At 40.3% G+C, this 24,753-nt stretch overlaps 1 protein-coding gene across 1 annotated transcript in view; it reads left to right on the top strand.

Moving 5' to 3' along the window:
• Positions 1–24,753, top strand: part of COL14A1 (collagen type XIV alpha 1 chain) — a 172,580-nt gene that overhangs the window by 36,582 nt on the left and 111,245 nt on the right. Inside the window, exons 11-19 of the mRNA XM_029923320.1 lie at positions 923–1,049; positions 2,661–2,800; positions 3,308–3,440; positions 4,719–4,784; positions 6,544–6,686; positions 12,406–12,535; positions 16,069–16,191; positions 18,902–19,051; positions 21,805–21,921. Coding sequence (XP_029779180.1) covers positions 923–1,049; positions 2,661–2,800; positions 3,308–3,440; positions 4,719–4,784; positions 6,544–6,686; positions 12,406–12,535; positions 16,069–16,191; positions 18,902–19,051; positions 21,805–21,921 — 1,129 coding nt within the window. The remainder of the gene's footprint in view (positions 1–922; positions 1,050–2,660; positions 2,801–3,307; positions 3,441–4,718; positions 4,785–6,543; positions 6,687–12,405; positions 12,536–16,068; positions 16,192–18,901; positions 19,052–21,804; positions 21,922–24,753) is intronic.

Below are 24,753 nucleotides of genomic sequence, written 5' to 3' on the forward strand. Positions count from 1 at the left end.
AGTTGAGGATGGTTTTGGTCAGGGCTCTGTGTTCTAGATCCTGCTTCCATTTCTTCTTACTTTATAGTTTCTTTCTTCATTTTTTGCTGTTCCTATTTCTAATCCTTCCCTTACCTATACCCTTGGTCTTTATCCTTAGGGCTTCATCCATAACTTATGCCTTCTAAATAAATTGGTACATATCTTTGCCAAATATGTCTCTCTGTGACATAAAGATAAAGGACTATTTCACACTATTTACTGTTGTCTTTGTATGCATATCCCCTGCATGGCTGCTCATCTATGCAGCTTGTACAGAAGTGATTGTGTGTTACTTAGTCACCGGGCAGCAGAGCCCAGGCTGTGAAGCCAAAAGCTGATTGTTTGCCTCTAGCAGATCAGGCTGGACACATTAGATTTATTTCTAGTAGCACTGTTGACTGTGTGCAATTTCCTTCCTATGTCTTTTATGGATGGACATAATATTGGTTGCAAAGACATCCTGGGAATTAACTGAGAGGTTATCTATTTAAAGGTGAAGATTAAAAATGTGTAATATAGGGGTGCCTGGGTGGCTCAGTTGGCTAAATGTCTGGTTTCAGCTTAGGTCATGATCTCACGGTTCATGGGTGTTCATGGGTTCAAGCCCTGTGTCAAGCTCTGTGCTGACAGCTAGGTCAGAACCTGGAGCCCGTCTTTGGATTCTGTGTCTCCCTCTCTCTCTGACCCTCCTCTGCTCACGCTGTCTCTCTCTGGCTCTAAAATATAAAACAATAAAGATACATTAAAAATGTGTAGTATGGAAGTCGTTTATGTAATTAATAGTTTTGAAGTATTTAGAGCTCAGCTGCTAAGCCAAATAAACTACAGATAATAATAAAACGCCTATACTTCCCGTGTCTAGAACATTTTGTAGAGTTATTGTGACTTCTCTCTTTTGCAGGTTGAAGTTGACCCCGTTACGACGTTCCCTCTGAAGGGCTTGACGCCCCTCACGGAGTACACGGTCGCCATTTTCTCTATCTATGATGAAGGGCAGTCAGAGCCTCTGACTGGAATTTTTAACACAGGTAAGCCTCATCATGGTCTAAAAATATGGAAGAGTAACTATATAGAAACAAGGAGCTGGAGTATCTTCTTCAATGGTGGTTTTGAAGAGATTGCATTTTAATCTTTGTTTACATTGTATTCCTGTTAACGAACAAAGAGGTGACTAGAGTGTGTACTGGCTAATTATTTCTATCAAAACAAGGGAAAAAGAGGAAAGATCATCTAAATTCCAAAAGTCCCGTTAAGTAAATATATGTACTGCTCTCTTCCTAATGTCACACTGTTTCTTTTGTTTTATGGATCTAAAAATTTCACAGCTTCTGTTTTCATGTGTGCATATGAAGTTGAACTTTCAAAATTGCTGATACCCAATAATGTTTTGACCCGCAGAAAAGACAGTTTCAGACTATTTAACCTCAACCATCAATCTATAGTCAATAATGTATTTTCATGAAGCCTGAAATATTAATGCAACGATATGGGATCTTTTAAATACTAAAATTAAAAAAAAAGTCATGACTGCATGATTTTCCTCTTCAATATATACCCTGTAGTCAATAACTATAAGACTTTTTTGCCTCTTGGTGGCAATAGTTTTGTTGTTTGCCTTCTGAGCCTAACATTGATTACACTTGGAAAACAGTTGAGTGCTATACTGAGGAGATGAGAAGCTATTTTGTGGACATAAGACATATGCGTCATTGAGAAATAATGTTCCCAGAAAAAAGTTCAGTAAGTTCACAGAATCTCTTGAGGGCTAATTCCAGTTGGAATTTTCCTGGTATCCTGTGAAAGAGTTTTAAAATCTCTGATTTCAGAGGCACCTGCGTGGCTCAGTTGAGTGTCTGACTCCTAATTTTGGCTCCAGTCACAATCACGTGGTTTTAGGGGTTCGAGCCCTGCATCGGGGAGAGCCTGCTTGGGATTCTCTCTCTCGCTCTCTGCCTCTCCCCCACTTGTGCTATCTCTGTTTCTTTCAAATAAATAAACTTAAAATTTTTTTTGAAAATAAATAAACTCTCCGGTTTCAATTAATAAAAATCAGAATAACTGACAATGATGGACCACGGTTGGATGTTGTGCTCTAGCTGTACATCCCAGAAATGTGAAACTGTGGAGGTTCTGGTAAATCCTATTTCACTTCCGATGGCACCCACATGTACAAGATTGAAAGGATCAAGGTTCTTCTTTACCTCATCACTAGTGCATGATTTAGGCACAAAAGCAAATAAAACTAAAAGGGACATTTCTCAGGCCTCAAGGGCACCAATTTGTTAATTTCCTCAACATACTAAGAAAATCATATCTTTGTAAAATAATGAATACACACTCTTATTTTTTTATAGTTAGTGAAAGCAGTCAAATAGAGAACCTAAGAGTTCTGGAAATTAGTGGAGGACTTAAAAATGTGCTGTGTCCTTGGTCTTCCTAATTATACCGTGGGTAGATGCTGGCACAAGAAACTTAAGGCCACACCAGACTGATGGGTGATGCTTTCTCAGCTCCCATGTGCTTTCCTAATGCTAGAGACTTCCTTAGAGACTCTCTTCTTCTTGCGGTCCCTGGAGCTGATGCGTTTGGCTTTCTTGCCTTCTCCATTCCCTGACAAAGTGTCCTTCCTTGGCTCACAGAGGAAGTTCCAGCCCAGCAATACTTGGAAATTGATGAGGTGACGACAGATAGTTTCAGAGTGACCTGGCATCCCCTCTCGGCTGATGAAGGGCAGCACAAGTTGATGTGGATTCCAGTCTATGGAGGGAAGACCGAAGAAGTGAGTTGTCTGAAACAGACTGAAAAGTAATCGGAGCATTTTCCCTGGAAGAGAATACCCACTGCTGCACTTGACTTGGTCTTCACTTTAAAAGAGATTGAGAATCCCAGACGCCATTAACATTTTGCCTGGCATGGAGTTTTTGAAACATCAAATTATATGATTCTTCTAAGATTAAAATGGCATTTCTAAGATTAAAATGCTCAGTTTTATATCTTAGATATTTAGATAATTTAGATATTATATATTTAGATATTTTCAGATTCTTTGACTTTCATAAATGACTTTGAATACAACTTGAAAATGGCACTTTTACAATATTAATAGCATATTTGTTGAGGGAATTGAAAGGAAGGAAGTCTCTGGTTTGACTTTAAATTGAATTCAATGGCCCCAGAGTTCTTTATGCTTAGTTGGTTCCTGCTTATGTTTAGGATGATATTTTTCTTTTTTATTATTGTTTATGAACTTTCACCTGTGTTCTTCAAGTAAATCGGTTACTTTCAGGTTATCCTAAAAGAAGACCAAGACTCACATATTATTGAAGGCCTGGAGCCAGGCACCGAGTATGAAGTCTCGTTGTTGGCTGTCCTGGATGATGGAAGCGAGAGTGAGGTGGTGACCGCTGTAGGGACCACGCGTAAGTCTCCGTCTGACTGCGATGGACTTCATCAATTCTCTCCCGCCTCCCAGGTCCCTTCCCATCACCTCTTCCCAGGCTACAGAGGCTGCCATTTCTCTGTGTCCCCCAGAATCCTTCCTGTATCTTCGTCTTTCATGAAATCCATATGTGAAGCGTAGTAGAATCCTGACTGGTATCACCATAATGGCAGAGGCCATATCTATCTTGTTCTCTATTATATCCCCAGTAAGGAGCACGGTACTTGTTATATTTTGGCTGTGTAATAAACACTTACTGAATGGATGGAGGGTTGGATAAAATAATTTATAAATGAATAAATGAGTGAACAAATAAACCTACGGCAAGCATGTCCAAGAGCTTTTGGAATGTCCCAAGTCAGTCTTAGTTCCAAGAATCTTGTACGAAATTCACTTGCTGATTCATTCATCCCTTCATTTTTTAAATATGAAGTATTAGCTACATATTAAATTTTCTTTGATTGAGTTCCCTGGAATCAGATTCTGAAACAGCAAATTGCATCCAGAAGGTTAATTGGAGAGTGTAATTGGGAGATACATCTGTAAGGAAGTAAGGATGGCAGGATGAGGAACAGGGGAAGCTAAAACTGAGCCTTTGGCTAATCCTGTTAGGAGTTCTGGACCTGGGGTGACCCTCCCGAGTTGTCCAAACGTAGTCAAAGCCTTTGTATCCCCAGTCACTGGAGGTAGGCCATCCCCCGACAGAGCCTGTGACCTCAGATGAGGCAGTTCCCAGAGCTCTGAGCCATTGGCAGCCAGCATTTCCGAAGCTGGTGGTGAGTGTGTTGACCCCAAAGAGGGACTCTGGGTGGAGAACCATACAACTGCTTCATTCCACTCGTTGCCCCGGGTGAATACAAGAAATAGAAAATGTGCTTACTCTTGGTGGTCTTGTTTGAAAGCCCTTCCACAACTTGATCTTCAGCACTGTTTGTTTTCCCTTAATTACCATGGTTATGCTCCATTTCACAGTAACTGGGAGGTTTCAAAATTTTATATGTGTAAGTCAAATGTTCATATGAAGACTGGTATCTATGATTAGAAACATTGCTTTGGGTTTTAGCTTCCTTATCAGCAGAATAGATACCGTGTGTGCCTTATATACAGCTTAGGCCTCCATGTTTGCGACCATAGTCAGGGTGACGGGAAGAAGCAAGTGAGATAATATGGGTGAAATGTTCATTGAAAATTATAAAATGCTCTAAAAATGTGTCGTTACTATTATTACAGAATTTTAAAGTAATGCGTATTTTTTTAGTTGACGGTATTTGGACAGAACCAGCTACTACCATTGTCCCCACTACACCTGTGACAACAGCACCAGGTAAGGACGAATAGAAGCCCATTCCCCATAAGAAAAGTTTGATTTAAATAGAAGTATGTTATCCCAGTTTTATTGGTTTTATATTATTATATTATAGTATATATTTTTTTAAATATTCCAGTTCAAGTTTTACCCCTCTCAGAACCTTCCAACCTCTTCTATATCCTAAATGCTGATGAGTCTTCTGACCTCACTGTTAGATCTCTCTTACCTTTTCCTTCTTTGTTTTGGGTTTCTATTTAGTCTTTCAGATGTTAGTGCAGCAAGACCCAAGAGTCTGTGCTTGCTCTTGATCTCAGTGACTTCTATTGGTGTCTGTTGAGAATTACTCACACCATGGCATCCTTGCATTTCTGTGGGTAACGTAGACCTGGCTTGTCTCATGGACTTCCTACCTCAGCTCTTTGCTCCTTTAACTTAAGTTTCCCCTTGCCATTATAGTGCACCTTTCAGCTAGCCATCAAAGTCAACTAAGTAGAACACAAGGTTGATTATACCATTAAATTCCCTACCTAAAACCCTTCAGTGGCTCTCCATTCATTGATTCACTGATTCTTTCATTCTCCAGTTAATCTTCATTGAGTCCTTCTTTATCACAGTTCCCCCAAATGTCTTAATCATAACATCCAAGATCCTTTTGCTTTTCTTCTTAAACTCTACCAGAACTTTCAAGCTCTCCAACTTCCTCCTGCCATCTAGATCTCCTGGTCCTCTTAAGGTGAGACATTGGCACCCATTCCCACTGCCTGCTACCCTTCTCCAGTTTTCCTGCTAAATGTCCTGCCTCCTCTGTGACATTTTTAGTATTTTTATTGTGTTAATCACTGTGTATCCCAAGGCTTACCATGATCTGACATACAGGAAAAGCTCAATGAATGTTTATAAGAAAAGTTCAATGAATGTTTGCTGAATGAATGAATGAAGAGAAGAAAGAGTCATGGGAGCTGGATAGAGCGACAGGAAGTCAGATGGGATAAATGAGGGATCTGGCATCTTGGGAGAGGAGAAGGGATGTGCGAGAGCACAGGTGAAGGAGTTTCATCAGATATCAGAGAAAGGACAATGTCTTTGTGGGGTGAGTGGATAGAGGCAGCCATGGTGAGAGATGCATGCTTTGGCGGATGAGTGTCGAAATAGAAATGGGGGAACAGGTGAATAGGATGTATGTTGGATGGCGAATCACACACTGAGGCTGACCACACCTGGTCCTCCATTTCTGCTTCTTCAGCGGAGTGCTGGTGGGAGTTTTTGTAGGCTGTCTTCTCCCCTGTTTCCTTCACTGGCTATATATACAGAGCTGATAGTTTTGAGGGGTCCATAGTCTCACCTTGTAAGCATCTTTCAAACTCACTTCTTTTTTTTAATGTTTATTTATTTTTGAGAGAGAGAGAGAGAGAATGAGTAAAGGAGAAGCAGAGAGAAAGAGAGATTTAGAATCCTAGGCAGGCTCCAGGCTCTGAGCTGTCAGCACAGAGCCCGATGTGAGGGTCGAACTTGTGAACTGAGAGACCATGACCAGAGCCAAAGTCAGATGCTTAACTGACTGAGCCACCCAGGTGCCCTCAAACTCATTTCTATTTGCTATCAGGAGGTATGGTGGCCCCCCATTAAGCACTAAAGCTGAGCTGTTCTTCATACGGTTCTACATTAGAGAAATATATTAAGTGATATTTGTTTCCATGTCCACAAATGGTATCTGAGCTCATTTTAGAATATGATGGGTGAAAAGTTTTTTAATCCTTGGTTGTGCTTATTCCAGTTTTCCGGACAGGAATCAGAAACCTGGTTGTAGATGATGAGACCACTTCTAGCCTGCGGGTAAAATGGGACATTTCAGACAGCAGTGTGCAGCAGTTCAGGGTGACCTACCTGACTGCTCAAGGGGACCACGCGGAGGAAGTGGTAGGAACGGTCTGTATACATACAGCGGGCTAGAAACCACGTTTTCCTCACTAACAGACCTAACGAGGCTGTCTCCAGAGATCAGTGCAAGCTTTCCTGCTGGTTTCCTGGTGACTCGGCCAGCTCCAGAAACTAATGTTTTCTGTTAATCCAAACTTAACTACTGATTTCTCGATGACCTTTCTATCTCTAAAACTTGCTCCATATACAACTTGCTTTAATCGGCAAAGCTTCTGAACCTTGTTTCCCGCGCTGCTTCTGCTGCCTTGACGACTTGTTAGAGGACTTTGGGTCCATTGCACACTTGTCTCTATGTATATATATGGTTCACCCTTGAACAATACGGGCTTGAATAGCACAGATCCACTTATATGCGGATTTTTTTTATAAATACAGTACTGTGTGTGTATTTTCTCTTCCTTCTGAGTTTACTTAAAAATTTTTTTTCAGTTTATTTATTTATTTTGAGAGAGTGTGTGTGTGTGATCAGGTGCATATAAGTGAGCTAGGCGGAGGAGAGAGAGAATCCCAGACAGACTCTGCACTGTCAGTGCTAGCCCGATAGGGGCTTGAATTCCTTGTGATTTTTCTCAACAACATTTTATTTTCTCTAGCTTACTTTATAGCAAGAATACAGTATATATGTATATATAATGTATATAACATACAGAAAACATGTGTTAATTGACTTTATGTTATTGATAAGGCTTCTGGTTAACAGAAGGCTATTGGTAGTTAAGTTCTTGGGGAATCCAAAGTTACAAACAGATTTTGGACTGTGCGGGAGGCTCTTCGCCCATAACCCCCATGTTGTTCCAGGTCAACCATATATAATAAGTAGATAAATGAATTATGAATGTATATGATTACAAGTTTCTAAGCAAACCGTGCATGAAAGGTGATCTTCATGTAGTTGAAGTGTTCCTAATAAAATAGCATCCATTAACACATATTTACATTTTTCACTAACATCAACTCATTTTAAGCATCTTTATAGTAATTTCTAATTTATTCTTAAATGTGAATATCTCCCTTAGGGGATTTGGATTTTTATATGCTGAGTTTTCTTTGTTTCATCTAATTTGGTTTTCTACATTTGAAACCTGGGGACACTTTTAGACATGGCCTTCCTATACTTTCTTTTTTTTAATGTTTTATTTATTTTTGAGAGAGAGAGGGAGACAGACAAACAGAGCATGAGTGGAGGAGGAGCAGAGAGAGAGAGAGAGAGAGAGAGAGAGAGAGAGAGAGAGTCGAGGTAGGCCCCAGGCTCTGAACTGTCAGCACAGAACCTGATGTGAGGCTTGAACTCACGAACCATAAGGTCATGACCTGAGTGCTGAAGTTGGAGTCTTAAATGACTGAGCTACCCAGGCACCCCCTTTATTTTCTTAATTTATGCCATATCATTCCTTTCACTCAAGAACATGAAAATTATTTCCTAGACATGCTTCCCATCACACGAGATAACTCCAGTTTTCATAGAAACGAAGAGGGGGAAGGGAGGTGGCAGTAATGGAGGAGGGTGCTTGTGGGGAAGAGCACTGGGTGTTATATGGAAACCAATTTGACGATAAACTATTATAAAAAAAGAAATGAAATTTTTCTTTTTCATCATGGAATATGCTTTCGTTAGCCTCGTTGCTTGCTTTTCTTGCCCTCTGGTGCATTATTTTGAGACACTCTAGGAAAGGTGTCTCAAAATTCATTATTGCTCAAGAATAACATTATTGTTCTTCCTTCCTCCTCCTTACTTATAAAGTCTTTAGTGGAAGATACATCAACAATTATTTGAGCCCAAACTTCTTTCAGCAAAGTACTTAATTTCAGACTGATAGAGAAATTATTTACAGAACACAGTGATAATCCCAAGAATAGACACATCCACTGTGAAGTCAGAAGGTCCATGAAATTGGTCTGGGAGTACTTTTAGAAAGTTAATGGACACTTAAACAAAATAAATTGTGTTATAAATTCACTCAGGTCACACACTTCAAATGACCCATGATTGAAAAATTCAAAATCAATTTGTACCTAACAGTGGTAACTAGGGACATAATTTAGATGCTTTATTTTCCCTGTTACTATCCCATATTTCAATTTAGTTCCTAAAAATGAGACCCTTAAAAACTTCCCAGGATAAAAGTTTTGTTTTTTATTTTTTGTTTCTACTCTTTCCAAGAAACACATTAAACGTGTTGCTAAATTATTCTTGCTGATTTGGAAAGAGTAACAATTTAATCTCACGCGTGCACTTGTAAGCTATGAAGGTAAAATAATAATAATATTTACTTTGGGTTGTCTCTAGATAGTTTTCCCTTTGCTGGCTTCTTTCATTTCACACTGTTTATTTTGAAACACTTGGACACCTACATGCAGAAGGAAAAAGAGATCAAAAGTCTGAACCACCCATGTGCCCCAGTTAAGCAAACTGTTCATAAAAATGAAAATTATTGATAAATTTGGTGGTGATTATTTACTGTGTAGAAGTGTTTTTGCTAAACAGAATAAAGTACTGTAGAATTCTTTAAATATCATGCCCCTTTCCACTCAAATTGGATTTGTTGCACTTAATTTACAGGTGTATTTTCAGCAACCCAACTGAGGATTAACTGAGAATTTATATCTCAGTGTTTTAGGAAATGTTACTTCTACACAAGTGTATTATCATTGGAGACAGAAAGTGGGTGCATCTAGATTTAGATTATAAAACAAAAGTAGGGCAAGCAGTTATAGATTTCTATCAAAAATCCAAGGGCCTTGGATGGATTCCCACCAAATGAACACTTTGAAATAATAATGCATGGCGGGGAAAGGAAGATAGCTAAAGTCCATTATAAAAGTGAGAAAGAGATCTGTCCAGATGAGAAAGGCCTCTTACCGTCTTTCCAAGTTTTCCTTAACTATAAAAGCTAATTAGATTTGTTTCAGGAAATGATGGATCAAAGGAGAGAATGATTGATGTGTATAACATTTGTAAAGCAAAATAAAGCTTCAGTACATGTAAAACAAGAAGAATTCAACTTACTTTTCCAATTGAGTAAGTGAAATATTAATATATTTTCTAAGCACAATCAAATCTACCAAATCTTTCCAATACAAAAGGTTTTGAGCTATTAGTAAACAAAGCTACCTGTCCAGTATTTCACTGGATTGACCTCTAACTGCGCTGAAATACGGAGGAGTGGCAATGAATTTGCCCTGAATTTGTTGTCAGGGTCTGAAAGTCTCACACTTCTTTATTTATGAAAGGCTGATCAGGATTGCAGACTTTTCTAGAGCCCGTATGTCAACATCCATAACTATGACCTGAGTTCTGAGTTGCAAGGAATATTCCAGAACATGTATACTCAGAGTGGGCTCTGTCTCCTATGAGACAATTTAGATAATAAGATTAAGCTTTTAGAAACATTTATAGCAATTTGGCATTGCTGCAACATCCAAGAACATGTTCCTTTTTTTCTAGCAATTTTGTTTTATTGTATTTTATAAAAATATTAGTCTTCATTAGATTGGAATTAAGACAGCAACACCAAAACTACCTCGTCCTCTACTGCAGTTAGCATGAGAATCACTATTTAGATACAGAAGTTTAAACATGGGAAACAATGAGATGCAGGGAATCCTATTGCTACTGATGGGATCCAGGCTGCCCTGAGCAGCTTTGGGTGATATGAAGCCAGACATGATGGTCCATTTCTAACACAAAAAACTTAAAACGTGGAAGTTCACTGGTTAGATTTGCATCTCATTTAACCATAAGCATCTTTTATAGAATTGTTTTCTAAACAAAACCACCATCTGCAATGATCTATGGCATCTGTTTTTAGTAGAGCCCATCTTTACCCTGCTTTGTGGAAACAAGCAGAAGCCAAGTAGAAGGAACTTTGCATTTCCAAGAGGAGATTTACATTTTATTCTTGGAAATGAATATCATTCAGGTAAGAATGTTCAAACAGTGTAGCCACACGGAGCAGAGTGCAGTCGTTAGAGCAAGATATCCAGCTCAGACCAGACATCCAGGATTTCAGTATGGCTTCTTTACTCACAAGCTGTGTGGGCCTCAGTTTCCCCATATGTAAAATTAGCATAATATTCCTCCTTACCTGAAAGGGCTGTGGTGAACAGTAAGTGACATACTGTACTAAAATTCTTGGAGTAGCACCTGGTGCATAATAATTGCCAAGTAAATGGTGGCTATTACTATAACCCATGGCACCTATTTCCTGGCAAGCTCAGGGTTCCTCCAAAATGGCCCTACCACTTTTCAGAATTCCACAGTCTAAATGTGATAGGCTCCAGGCTCACGTATTTCTGAACTTGAGTGATGACCTTATTGAAGGAGTGTCAACATGGGTGGCTTGCTAAACAGACAGTCTGGACCGAATGCCTTGGCTCTGCTCCAAAGGAGTCCTATTTACAAGAAAGAAGCTACACTGATGGGGTACAAGGCAAGTCAGGGCAGCCACTGTTCTTCCCATTCGTGTCTTCAATGCCAGGGTTATCAAACTCATTATAAAGCAGAGCTCTTTTTAAAAAATCTCCCTCCCAGGTCCACACCAACACACCCCTGTGGTGTATTTCAACGTCCCTTTCACATAAGGAGTAAAATCATACTAATTCAATGCAAAATCCCCTAATGCAGACTTCCTTTTTAACACTATAGTTTAGAAAATTGCTTTTAGAGCTTAGCAGTATCTTAGCAACAGCCGCTTCTGGGTTCAACTCGAGGCTTCTGAAGGCTTTTTCCATGATTTATAGGTCTCTTCCCTCATCCAGCAAGCCCTTTGCCTGCTGGCATTTTACCCGGCCCTTGAATCAAAAAGCATCTCCAGCCGTCTCAGTCTTGTGACTGCTTTAAACGCGTTTGGGTCCGTTCTTAGATCTTACTTAGCATTTTTCCAGCCATGATTAAATTCCATAAATTGCCCAGAGGTGTGCCAGCATCTGACTGCTAAGCAGAGACAGAAAGTTTTGTGGTTTTAACATTGAGAACATGTGGCTTCCCTGGTCCATATGTTCTTTTAGAGATGACAGAGTTTGCACCACAGAGCCACGTGGCGCATTCCACCATGGTGTGGACCTCACCACCGCAGTTCAGTTTTTTGCAGCCTTCAGAGGTAGAGTGATAGTGATTTCAGACTGAGGAAGACATTTCCTTTCAAAAATTGAAAAACCTGCCACATTTTTTAGTGGTACTGGTAAATCTGTTTCTCTCTGGAAAACTTGGATTTAATGCGTGGTTCATCTGTCATTCTTGGCTAGCTCTCAGTCTTTTCTAAGATGCTGGGAGTAGATTATCTCTGAAAGGGTAAAGAACGGAAAGCTGAATTTTCAAGAGGATACTTAAGTAGAATAAAGAATGATAAGCAGGCTGCGTTAGACATGGACACTCCTAAGCTATAAACACCCACTTTCCAAAGCACTGATTATTCTAACTTCTGGATACTTTACAAAAGCTGAAAATCTGTAAGCAGACGATTCCTCAGAGCCTACACGCCTCAAAGTTAAACCTGCATTAGAGGTTCTAAGCTGAGGGCTGTTGGGAGCATAATTTCAGAGAGAGGTTCTTTTGCATGGATGCTTATTCTGATCACTGTCCAAGCACATCGCCTTGCTTCTGTGATTTCAAAGTCCCCCGACGTAGTCCTGCTCTGTTAGTTGACCGACAGGAACGAAGGTCTTAATGAAAACCATGCTCCTTTGCTTTTCTGTTCAGGTGATGGTGCCTGGAAGCCAGAACGATCTCCTTCTGAAGGCTCTGCTTCCCAATACCGAGTACAAAGTCACGGTGACTCCCATCTATGATGATGGAGACGGCGTCAGCGTCTCTGCCCCTGGGAAGACCTGTGAGTGAAGCTTTCTCCCTGTGCATACTAGCTGACTAATTAATTGAAATGCTCATCCCCTGCAATGTGTCTTGAAAGCCACGGGGTAGTGTGGCGAGAAGAGCAAAAGAGATTGGGAGACAGGAAATCTGTGTCTGAATCCTGTTTCCACCTGGGGAAGCTGTGTGGCTTTGGGCGAGGTGAGCTAGCTGCTCTGGGCTTACATTTTCTTGTGCATAAAAGCTACAATTTAAGAAACAACTATGTCTTCCTCTCCAACATCTGATTCATCACAAGTCCTGTTGATTCTCCAAAATGTGTTCTGCAGACTAGTCCTCTTTGTCTTTGTCTGTCTGTTCCGCCCTGACCCACGCCTCACTCTCTGTCACTGAAATGAGTGCACCAGCCTCCTCGGGAGCCTTCTTGCTTACACTCTTGGATCCTTTATTCTCCTCTCTGCAGCCCGAGAAGCTTCTCAAAATATAAAGTATCTCATGTCAGGCCTGTTTCAAACCTTCCAGTGGCCTCCCACTGTACTCAGGATAAAATCCAACATCCTTCCCATGGCCATACAGGGCCCTTTATGACATGGATCCCGCCAATTTCCTTATCTCACCTGCTAACAGGTGCCCTGGCCCTCCCTCCTTCCCTGCTCTTTACAGTTAAGGCTGTCCCTGCCTTAGGAAGGATGTACTAGCTATTCCTGCCATACGGAGTATCCTTTCCCAGAAATTTGCCTTTCTAGCTTTTTCTTGTCTTTATGGCTCCAGCTCCAAGCCGCCTCCTCAGACTTTGCCAACCACTCCATGCAAAGTAGCTCTCCCTCTCTGTGCCATCAGCCTGTTTTTTGGTCATGGTGTTTTGTTGTTGTTGTTGTCTTAGCACGTTATGGCACTAATTACCATCTCATATCTTCTTACGTGCTCATGTATTTGTTCATCGTCTATGTCCCTTCCTTAGAAGCAGCATCACTGCATCGTCTGTGTCCCTTCCTCGGAAGTAGGATGAGCCCAGGACCTCATCCATACTGTTTGCCTCTTCATGCAGAGCTCCTCCAGTACTGTGTGGCATGGAGGGGGCACCTCTCAATGTTTGTTTGGGGTGAACTGGCCCCGATGGTCAAGTGAAGAACATGAACCAAGGAGCAAATGCTGGTCAAAGCACCACAGAGTCTTAGTTGTCTTCATTACTGTGTGGTTATCTGTACTTGCATGAACTACCCCAAACCTAGTGGCTTAAAATAGGAGCCATTGTATTATATTGCATGAGTTTATAGGCCAGGAAGTTAAGCAGGGCTTGTTGGGACTTTCTTCTGCCCCACAGGGTATGGATGAAGGTCACTTGGTGGCTGGGTTGGTCTAGGGTGTCCAAGGCAACTTTACCCACATGTCTGGCATGTTGGTGGGGGCACCTGGAAGGCTAGACTCATCTGAGTCTCTCTCTCTCCATATTGGGTCAGAGTCTCTCCATGCACTCTTTCCAGCGGGATAGTCATACATCTTTTTTTTTAATTTTTTATAAATGTTTTTTAATGTTTTTATTTATTTTTGAGAGAGAGACAGACAGACAGCATGAGCAGGAGAGGGTCAGAGACAGAGAGAGACACAGAATCTGAAGACAGACTCCAGGCTCAGAGCTAGCTGTCAGCACAGAGCCCAATGCGGGGCTTGAACCCACGAACTCTGAGATCATGCCCTGAGCCGAAGACAGATGCTTAAATGACTGAGCCACCCAGGTTCCCCTGCACCTGTTTTTAATCTACCACAATTACCAGAGGGTCAAGTGTGATTAGGAGCAGAATGGTAGCAAGGACTGAATTCCACACTTGGGCAATTAAGTGTGGGATTTTCAAGTGAATGTACAAGTCATTAACATTCCGTAGCTGCAGCCCCAAGTCCTGACTCTGCCCAGCTGAGAAAGTGGGTATTATTTCCTTAGTTAACAGTCCTGGCCCCGCTCCCTCTTCTTGGTGCCCATGCTGTGAGTGCCTCCACCCAGAATCCCACCAGACTTGCACATTTTGTTAGAGATCACCCAGAGCATTAGGAGCCCTGAGAGCTGCTGCAGTTAATTCCTCTGGGGTCATGTGGAAGGAGGGAGGAAAGGGGGAGAAGAGCAGAGCAGTGGGAGGACACCAAGCTCTTCTACTTTTCCCAGTACACTGGCATCTTGATCTTGATCTACACATTCAACCTTGAGCATATTTTGGCATTTTGCTGCTACATAAATAATTGGGAACCAAAGACTTAAGTAAACAGCAATTAAAAAACATCAAGTAGCATATAGTATGGAGCACTTTTGTCTTAAATCCAAGTTATTAGGAGAAGAAAAACATCAAGCAAGAGTGGATTGTTTTTATTTATTTTTAAATGATTTTTTTAAAAAGTTCATTTATTTATTGTGAGAGAGAGCATGAGCAGGGAAGGGGCAGAGAGAGAGGGAATCCTGAGGAAGCTCCACACCACCAAGTGCAGAGCCTGATGTGGGGCTCAATATCAGGAACTGTGAGATCATGACCTGAGCTGAAATCAAGAGTCAGATGTTTAACTGACTGAACCACCAGGTGCCCCCAAGAATGATGTAGAATAAGCAGAGTGAATTCTGCTGTTCTGAGTGGGTTTGGGATTATTTTTAACACTCTAATGTTCCATAAAGTTACCATAAACCTTGCCACTACAGGGAAGTGTGGGGAAGGGAGGCGATGGGGAGGCGGAGGGGTTCCATCTAACTGCTGCTGACCTGGGCTCCGAGATCTACTTTTTAACTTTCACAAGTTAAAAATTAGCATAATACGTTAAAGGCTTTCATGATAAACATGTATACACTCACACAAAAAAAATTTAAAGACTTTTACTATAGAAATATGACCTAAATCTCATTGCAGAGATAGGACTACATGTAACCAAATCTATGTAATAAACTTATCTTGAAGTATTAGTGGATGGTCTCCTTATTTTAAACAGTGGTCAAAACAACTGCCTACTATCAACAATAACAAAAAATGGTAACGATAGCATATGTCACAGTGCACAATGGTTTACAAAGGTTCTTGATATAAATGGCTTCCAGTTGTGATAGAAAGTTGGTAAACAATAATACAAAATTTCAAACAATATAGGCAAAATGAAGATGAAAGCAAAAAACAAAAATTACCAGGATCTTACCTCCTAGAATGACCATCATTACCATGGTGTAAGCACCCTTAAGACTGCTATACAAATATACTTTGATAGTGGCACACAGTGCTGTGTAGACAGAAATTTCTAATAAACACGGTTCAGTTCACCTTCACTCAAAACAAACTGAAGAAAAAGAACCAGAACCACCTTGAACGAACAACTGATCTTCAGGCGAACGCGTTTCATCAGAGGAGCCATTATTTCCTATATATTTCATTTTTAAATCAACCACAGACTGACTCTTGAAAGCATCTCACTGTATGTGATAGTGCAATTTTATTTGTACATTATGGGAAGATAGCTTAGATTTTCTTAAGAGTATAGTTTGTAAAAGTGGAAACCACCCTAAATCAGTTTTTCCTTTTCTCTACTCAGTGCCGCCCTCTGGTCCCCAAAACCTGCGGGTCTCAGAAGAATGGTATAACAGGTTGCGCATTACATGGGATCCTCCGTCCTCCCCTGTAAAGGGCTATAGGATTGTCTACAAACCTGTTAGTGGTAAGTGATGGTTTTAAACATATATATTTTTTTACCATGATTTGGCATCTAAAATGATTTCTTTTTTTTAAGTTTATTTATTTTGAGAGAGAGAAAGTGAGAGCACATGCACGAACAGGGAAGGGGCAGAGAGAGAGAGAAAGAGAGAGAGAGAGGGAGAGAGGGAGAATCCCAAGCAATCTTTGTGCTATCAGTGCAGAGCCCTACCTAGGTCTTGATCTCACAAATTGTGACATTGTGACCTGAGCCTAAATCAAAAGTCAGATGCTTAACTGACCGAGGCACTCAGGTGCCCCCAAAATGGATTTTAAGGTAAGTTATTTTTATTTTTATTTTCCATCTATCTTTAGTTTTTAGAAATAGGAAGAGTCTTACCTTTAATGAAAAGAAATTTTTTTCCTTGTATGATCATTGATAGGTAGGTATTATCAGAATGATGTATGACCCCACTTAAAAACTGACTGGGCACGTTTATGAGCAGAATACATACTTGTTATGCACCTGACCTAGTACATCCTCACAAGGAACCAGCTGAAGGGAACCTTGACTTGGTAGGAGTAGGGATCCTCCATGGCTCAGTGGATATGTAAGCTCTAAACACTCAGAATCTCTAATTTCTAATTCCTCCTCTACCTCTTACTTCTTAGATTAGTAGGAAAAAGTTGACTTACCTAGTCTCTTCATTTTGGAAGCTGTTGGGGTATAAAATTCATCAAAGCCCTAAGGTTGTGGTAGTAAAAGGCTTCTCCATCAGCCTCTTAGCCCCCTTGATGAGGAAATCCCTTCCTCCTCAACTGCCACACCTTCACCTCCTGAAAGCAGGAGAATGGTGCAGCCAAGGGCAAGTGTGCCCCAGGTCCATATGTCTGTATAGATGAGGCCATTGGTGCCTTCACCTGTTACAGTATCAACTCCTGACGTTTAGCACTTCTGTGAAGTTTAAACAGGAGACTAAGAATGGACACTATAGGGATTTTGTCCTTTTTCTGGACCTGCGCCTTCATACTCTGATGATTCATAAGAAAGGGGTTCTCTTCTTATGTTTACTTATTTGGCAGTAAAATGTAGAGTATTCTTCGGGCCATTAAAAAAAATCTTTCTGCTCTCAAAGAGCACATTAGGCTCACTTCATCTTCTGGGATGTTGCTCTGGCCTCTGTAATGATTTTCAACTTCTTCTATTGTGTCCACACAAATAAAATACCCCACATTCCAATTTCTCCAGACAAACATCTCTATGAGCCACCAACATGAAATAGTGAGAATATACCATGGATGCATTAGTCTGCCCAAGACTTATTCTTTAGGATCTATCACCAATTTCTTAGTTTCTTTAGGCCTGAGACATATGTTAATTTGTGAAACAGCTTTGTTGGATTCATTCTTGGACTGTTCTGTAGATAGCTACCAGATTTTCTGAGGGAAAGTAGCTTTGTGTTAAGCCAGTGGTTCTCAGTTGATGCAATTTTGTTGCCCAACAGAGATAATTTCGATTGCTACTACTTGAGGGGTAGGGGGTTGCTTTTGGCATCGGGTGGGAACTGTTAAGCATCCTACGAGCCATAGTAGCTGCCCCCGCTGTCCCAGAATTAAGAACTATCCAGTGCAAATTGCCAATAGCACTGAGGCTGAGACATCTTGCTCTAAATCAAGTGGAATGTGATATGTGGTCATTTGATCGGAGAGTTTGGTGCCTGATAAAATTGCTAACGGAGATAACGTGCACATATAGAAATATATAAATGCATTGTTGGAGGGGGGTTCTGAAGTAAAGTAAGGAGTATTTTAGGAACTTGTTACTAACTCAAACTCTTAAAGAATGAGTTTAGATGGGAAAAGGCAGGAGGTAAATAAATTTGTATAGGACTTAGCAAGGAATGTTTTTAAAATGCCAAATTAAAGTCTCCACTAGCTGAAAAAGAAGTCAAAATGTAAAGGCTCAATGAAGCCAACTGGTCAAGGGCCTTGGAGTAATAATACTATCTGTCTGTTCTTAAAAATAGTAAGAGAGGGGCACCTGGGTGACTCAGTTAGTTGAGCGTCTGACTCTTGATTTTGGCTCCAGTCATGAGCTCACTCATGGTTTGTGGAATCGAGCCCCGCATTGGGCTGTACACTGACAGCGTGGAGCCTATTTGGGATTCTCTTTCTCTCTCTACCCTCCCCCCACTCATACTCTCGTGCTCCCTCTCTCTCTCAGTAAATAAACTTAAAAAAATGTTAAGAGAAGGGGAGAGGACTAATAATGGCAACATACATGCTGAACCCACATGTGGCAAGGCATGGCATAGTGTCCGTAATAAATTTGCTGCTACTGCCACTTGCATGCCTGCTGGGGACAAAGAGTGTCTGAAAAGGGGCAACTGAGAATGACTTCTTTAGTTTGGCAAGTGCCCCAGCGGCCATGCAACATAGTAGCTCCACTCTGAAGGCCTCACAATATGGCGGATGGTGGGTTGCTTCTTTGAGTAAGCACTAGGGAAATAACTATATTTGAGAAAAAGGACTAGATTCCTAAAAAGAGCCCTAGCATGGTAGTCAGGTATGTAAATCTCAGAGCCAGATGAGGCTAGGTTCAAACCCCAGCTCTGCTGTTTGTCTTCTGTGTAATCCTGGTCACTGGAACATAGTCGAATAAGTACAATTCCTGTCAGGAGTGTATCCATTTCTCCATATTCTAGTGTAACTGAAATATATTCTTTCTCCTTTAGTTGCTGGCCCAACTCTGGAAACGTTTGTGGGATCTGGCATTAACACCATTCTTATCACAAACCTCCTCAGCGGAATGGACTACAATGTGAAAATCTTTGCCTCCCAGGCCTCAGGCTTCAGCGACGCTCTGACAGGCGTGGTGAAAACACGTAAGCCTGGTGTCCCGTTGCCTCCACCCAGCATGTGGTTTTGCTGCTTTATTTCCACTGTAACTCAACTCCTGCTTCGACTTGGCGGTTGGTCTTTATTTTCCTCAGCATTGCCCTTTCTGGATGGTGTTTCATGGAAAGAAAGGTGTGCTCCTTACATGGGCTGAAGTTCAGAGTCCTGGTTGGCAGGCGGAATGTCAGAACCTGCCATTAAACTATACTTGATGGTGGCGGATAGCATTTCCTTCTGGAAAGTCTTTGTTGGCATTTTTCACATTAGGTGAAATTTTCCAACCAGTCTATAGTGACATGGCCAACGCCAGTCAAAGTTGGACCAAAGTTTGACTTTTCTCGAAGTCTTTGCCCCTCCCCCCTCTTATGTGAACACACACACACACACCATCCATAAAAGATGCAAAAAGGACTTCCTTCTGTACCTTGTAAGGGTTTTCATGCTGTCTGCACACCATCTGGGACTTCTCCTTGGTATGTACCACTTCCAGACACCCGTGGTAAATGCAGCGTTTTCCACACTCCGGCATGTATGTTCCATATTCCTCATGTTTGTTATACTTCCACACCATCTGTTTAATATATTTCTTTAAATCGACTTACATTTTTTTCCTTAAATACTTTTCAAAACCCACATAATTACTCTAAGCAGAAGACCAGGATTTTTCATACACATTAAAGACAATACGTAAATGACAAATATAAAGATGGTGTGGCTGTGTGCTACTTAAAATCACCCTTAGTGCTATCAACGGTACCTGCTTCACACTTGAGAATGATAGTTATGGTATAATCAAAGGTAGAAACCTTTACTCGGCTACTTATTAGGGTGACCTTGAGCAGATTACTTCACTTCTTTGAGCTCAAGTTTTCTCAACTCTAAAATGAAGATAATAGGCTGTTTGTGAGGCTTGCAGAAATAATGTATAAAAATGATCGGCCATATGGCAAACACTATTGAATAGCCGTTATTAGTATTGTAATAATTGTGCTTTACACCTTTGGCCCATAGGTCATTCTTATCCCTAATCAAGTAATTAATCGATGAATGGAATTATGCAAGAATGGGGCATATATTAAACCAGACCCCAAGCCACTTCTGTTTGACCACCTACATTTTAGATAGGGCCAGGCTTTTCATTAGAGGCGGCTTCCTGAACCTTTTTAAATGGAATATCTTAAGACCTTAAAGGCTAGATTACAGAATCAATTTACTCTCAAAAGAAATAGTCTGTCTTCAACAGATCTAGGAAGGCTTTGGCCTGTGGTTCTGATCTTGTACTTGGCCAGTGAAGTAATGCCATTCTGGGCATTTCGGTAACCTCCAAGTGATTCCCTCTGTTCTGTGATAGCGATCTCATTCCTTACGAGCACCCTAGAATCCCCTGTGCACTTTCCCACTCAGTCTATCCCCTTCACTAGCTGATTTTCATTTTCCTCCTCTAGATTACCCTTTCTGTCTGGGCTGCATTTTCTGTCTGTGATTTTTTTATTGGCCTCTTTTTGCCCTCCTCTGTCTTTATATCTTCTTTTCTTTGCGTCTTTCTTTCTTCTGTTCCATCCCTCTTCTCTCCTTCAAGAAGCATGTTGGGTATTCCACGTATATTTTAAAAGAGTAAGGGTATTGAATTGTTTTATATTCTGTCTTTAAAGTAAAAATCAGATGGGCTTATCATTTGTTTTCTCTCGTTCTTCCACGCAAAATCAAAGCCCATGCAATGGCAAATAAATTAATTCAAGGTTTTTAAAAAATTTGGTATGGTTACATAAATCATTAACAATTTCCTTTTTTTATGGAACAAGAGGGCTCATTTATTGGGCCTTGGGAAAAGAGATCTTCTCTGTCTGGTCTAAATGTGAAAATGTAAATTTTGATTAGACAAGATTATTTTTACCATTTTGAAAAATAATTTTAAACTATTTTTATTATATAAAGTAGCTAAAAGAGAGGGAAAAGTTAGAAAATGATGTGAATGAAAGTCAGAGGTTATTAGAGAAAATAAATATTAATTTTCAATTGTTTTCTTTTTGAGTCTAAATGACAAATGCCAGATGCCTACTCCCTTATTGTATTGGAGAAATACTATTTTCATTGCTTCCCAAAATAACCTTTCTGTGAATCATTTTCGTATATCACAGTGTTCTAAGATTAATAGGAATCTTCGTGTTTGATTTTTATAATGTTTTATCTGTGTTAAATCTTTCATTTTTACATTTTCAAAAATGTGTTCATTCTCCTTCAGTTGTATTTTGACAGTCCTTATGAAATTCCTATTTGAGTAAGACTTCACTTTGTCTATTTTACTTTCCCTTTAAGTTAAGCCCAAACTATCCTTCAATGGGTGATAAGTGCATATTGTATTTGATTTTTTGTTATCAAAGTATTATATATTAATTGTGGAATATTTAGAAAATACAAACACATAAAGAGAGATTAAAAATCAGATATAAAACCAGAATTTCACCATCCATTACATCTGGTCTTTTTTCTGTGAATATTTCTTTCCTTTTTTGTTTACAAATATCAAACAGACTGTATTACACATAATGTTTTGGAACTTCTCTCTCAAGTAATAAAATAGTTGTCTTTTGTGGACTAATTTATTGTGAGTTCATGAATTTCTCACCACTGGCTATGGGAACTTTGAATTAGAATTTATTGGGTTAAAGTTAATTTCAGACGTGGGGACATTTGCGGCATGGTCAGTCGTGTGACATAGGTGTGTTTCTTTTCATTATAGTGTTTTTGGGTGTGACCAATCTTCAAACAGACCAGGTTCAAATGACCAGCTTGTGTGCCCGATGGCAGGTGCATCGCCATGCCACTGCCTACAGAGTGGTTATCGAATCGCTCCAGGGTAAGTGCCACCTGTCACGGATGATTTTGTCAAGCGCTCATGTACTTAGTTCTATGCTAATCTTGGTGGACAACACCCAGGGAGCAGACTAGAGCTCTCTCCTTGAGGACACAGTGTTCTATAACGGGTCATGCAGGGGATAGGGGCAGAATGGCCAGGTAAGCCAATTATTTAACATCTCGAAATGATCATTTTCTTGTCTGTTAATGGTGATCTTCTGATAAATCCACGGGAAGCATTGGTGACAGTGCTTTGCCCACATTAACCTCCAGAGAAATGGAAGCTGCTATTGGCAATAGGAGACAAATAGGACTAACGTACATTAAAATTACATGGGGCTGTTATTTTAGTATTTACTCCATGGGGATCTCAGTTTGATTTTAATGGTTTTCTTACTGACTGACTCTTTTTAGTTTGGAGGATAAATGGTGAGCACTAAACTCTCATTTAGGAGATGGTTTACTGTATCTCTGCCCTCATGGGAAGGTGTTCAGCATTACTGTTCTCAAGCACATCCAAATTTGGGACTTTGTTTTAAAGTTGAAACACTAAAAATGTGTGCCTGTTTTCATTAAAAGTGTTAAGAACAACGGAAGGCTGATTCCCAAAAAGTGAGTTTGAAGGGACTATTGTTAGCTTGAAGAATATTCAGAAGATGGAATCAAATAATGAAAATTACTTCAATCTGATTTATAAGATTAAATACTGTATATTATCAGTGCAAAAGGTATGTGTTGTTATTTCGGGGAGACTCTAGAAGACGCTGGAGAATTTCAAGTGATTCTTTTAATCTTTTAAAATCGGTAATAAAATTGTTAAACATTTTCTTTCTGGACAAATAATCATGGTTTCCCCATTTAAAAAAGCAGACTTTTTTTTTTTTTTTTTTTGGCTCAGCCCATTGAACATCCGACTCTTGATTTCAGCTCAGGTCACGATCCCAGGGTTGTGGAATCGAGCCCCACATTGGGTTCCACACTGAGCATGGAGCCTGCTTGAGACTCTCTCTCTCTCTCCTCCTGCTCCTCCTTTGCTCGCATTCTCTCTCTCAAGAAAGGCAGGAAAATGGAAAGCGGAAAGGTGAGAGCATGCGGAAATATGCTGAGAATATGAGCATAGAATATGAGCGACACTAAAAGAGACTCCTGCCAACCCCAGGCAAGGCAGTGTCTTAGCTGATGTGCTAAGCCACTGATTCCTTGATTCATTGTGCGCGATACTTTAAGGACCCCTTTAGCCTAGCATGACTAAATGTATAGGAGTGGCTTTATGCTGTCATAAACACTGAGAAAGGAAAAGTCAGGACAAGTCATATGGATTTTGTGGTTGTATTTAATATGATTTGTGAGACGTTTAAGCAGAAGTACATGAAAGGTATGCAACTGTTTGAGAAACAACTATAAACTCTTGAGGAGTCATGTTTCATATATCTTTATAAGATAAGCTAAGTCACATTTTCATAAAGAAGGGTTAACATTCAGCGGTATTTGTTAAGCTTTGGGAAAAAAAATACTAAAGATAAAAATCACACTCCCAATCTTCCCCATGACACTTTTTTCTTTTTGTGTCTTTTAAGAAGTTGACATGAAAAGACAGAGGCTCCTATGGATATTCACGGTCTTTCATATAAGTTGTAACTGTATAGACTGACGTAAAGATATGTGAAACTGGCTTTATCAGTGGAATTAGTGAGCTCCAGAAGTATTTTTTTTTAAATTTTTTTAATGGTTTTTATTTATTTTTGAGAGACAGAGAGAGACAGCATGAACAGGGTAGGGTCAGAACGAGAGAGGGAGACACAGAATCTGAAGCAGGCTCCAGGCTCTGAGCCAGCTGTCAGCACAGAGCCCAACGCAGAGCTCGAACCCACGAACTGTGAGATCATGACCTGAGCTGAAGCTGGACGCTTAACCGACTCAGCCACCCAGGCGCTCCCAGAAGTATTTTTTTTAATTAAATGTCTTCTGCTTGGCATATTTGCAAAATACCACTGGGATTCTCATCAGAGGACGTGATAGATGTGTGTGATAATATTGATCTGGTAGTCTCAAACCTCAAAAAGCTCTTTTTGAAGCCAAGATCTTTGTTACCAAACAAGAATAAAAAAAGAGTCCACATTTCCTTCTTAGCTTAAAGTGAAGTTAACTTGTCCTCCCTTGGTAGTATCTCCAGGCTGCCAAGAACCTCTTCAACTGAGCCTTGCTATCAAGGCTCACTTAAACAAGAATGAGCAAAGTGTTGCTCAATTGGCTTTTCATCAACATTTAAAGCTGGGAGATTTATGAGCCCAATTAGCTTACATCTCATTCACCCAGTTGTCTAACTGAATATTAATTAAAGGACAGCAGCAGTTTCTAACTGACACTCTACCTCAAAGAGGAGTGTTGGGGGTGGGGAAGGAGTGTGGGGATAGCAGTAGGGAATATGTTTAAATGGTTTAACATATAGTTTAGATAAAGGGATAGTCTTCTTACTTTAGGGAAGAATTCAGTTGCATTGCTTTTCTTCCTTCCTTCCTTCCTTCCTTTTTTCCTTCCTTCCTTCCTTCCTTCCTTCCTTCCTTCCTTTTTTCCTTCCTTCCTTGCCTTCCTTCCTGCCTTCCTTCCTGCCTGCTTGCTTGCTTTCTTCCTTGCTTGCTTTCTCTCTCTCTCTCTCTCTCTTTTTCTCTCTCTCTCATTCTCTCTTTCTTTCTTTAACATTTGGACTTCCTCCACCCAGTTCTCCTGCCCAATACCTGCCTCTGGCTACCATGAATCTGTTCTCCGTATCTATGAACTTGATTTGAGGTTGAGTTTGTTTATTTTACTGAGAAATAAAATCATTATCCTGATT

Source organism: Suricata suricatta, chromosome 15 (genome assembly GCF_006229205.1).
Source record: "Suricata suricatta isolate VVHF042 chromosome 15, meerkat_22Aug2017_6uvM2_HiC, whole genome shotgun sequence".
Lineage (NCBI taxonomy): Eukaryota > Metazoa > Chordata > Mammalia > Carnivora > Herpestidae > Suricata > Suricata suricatta.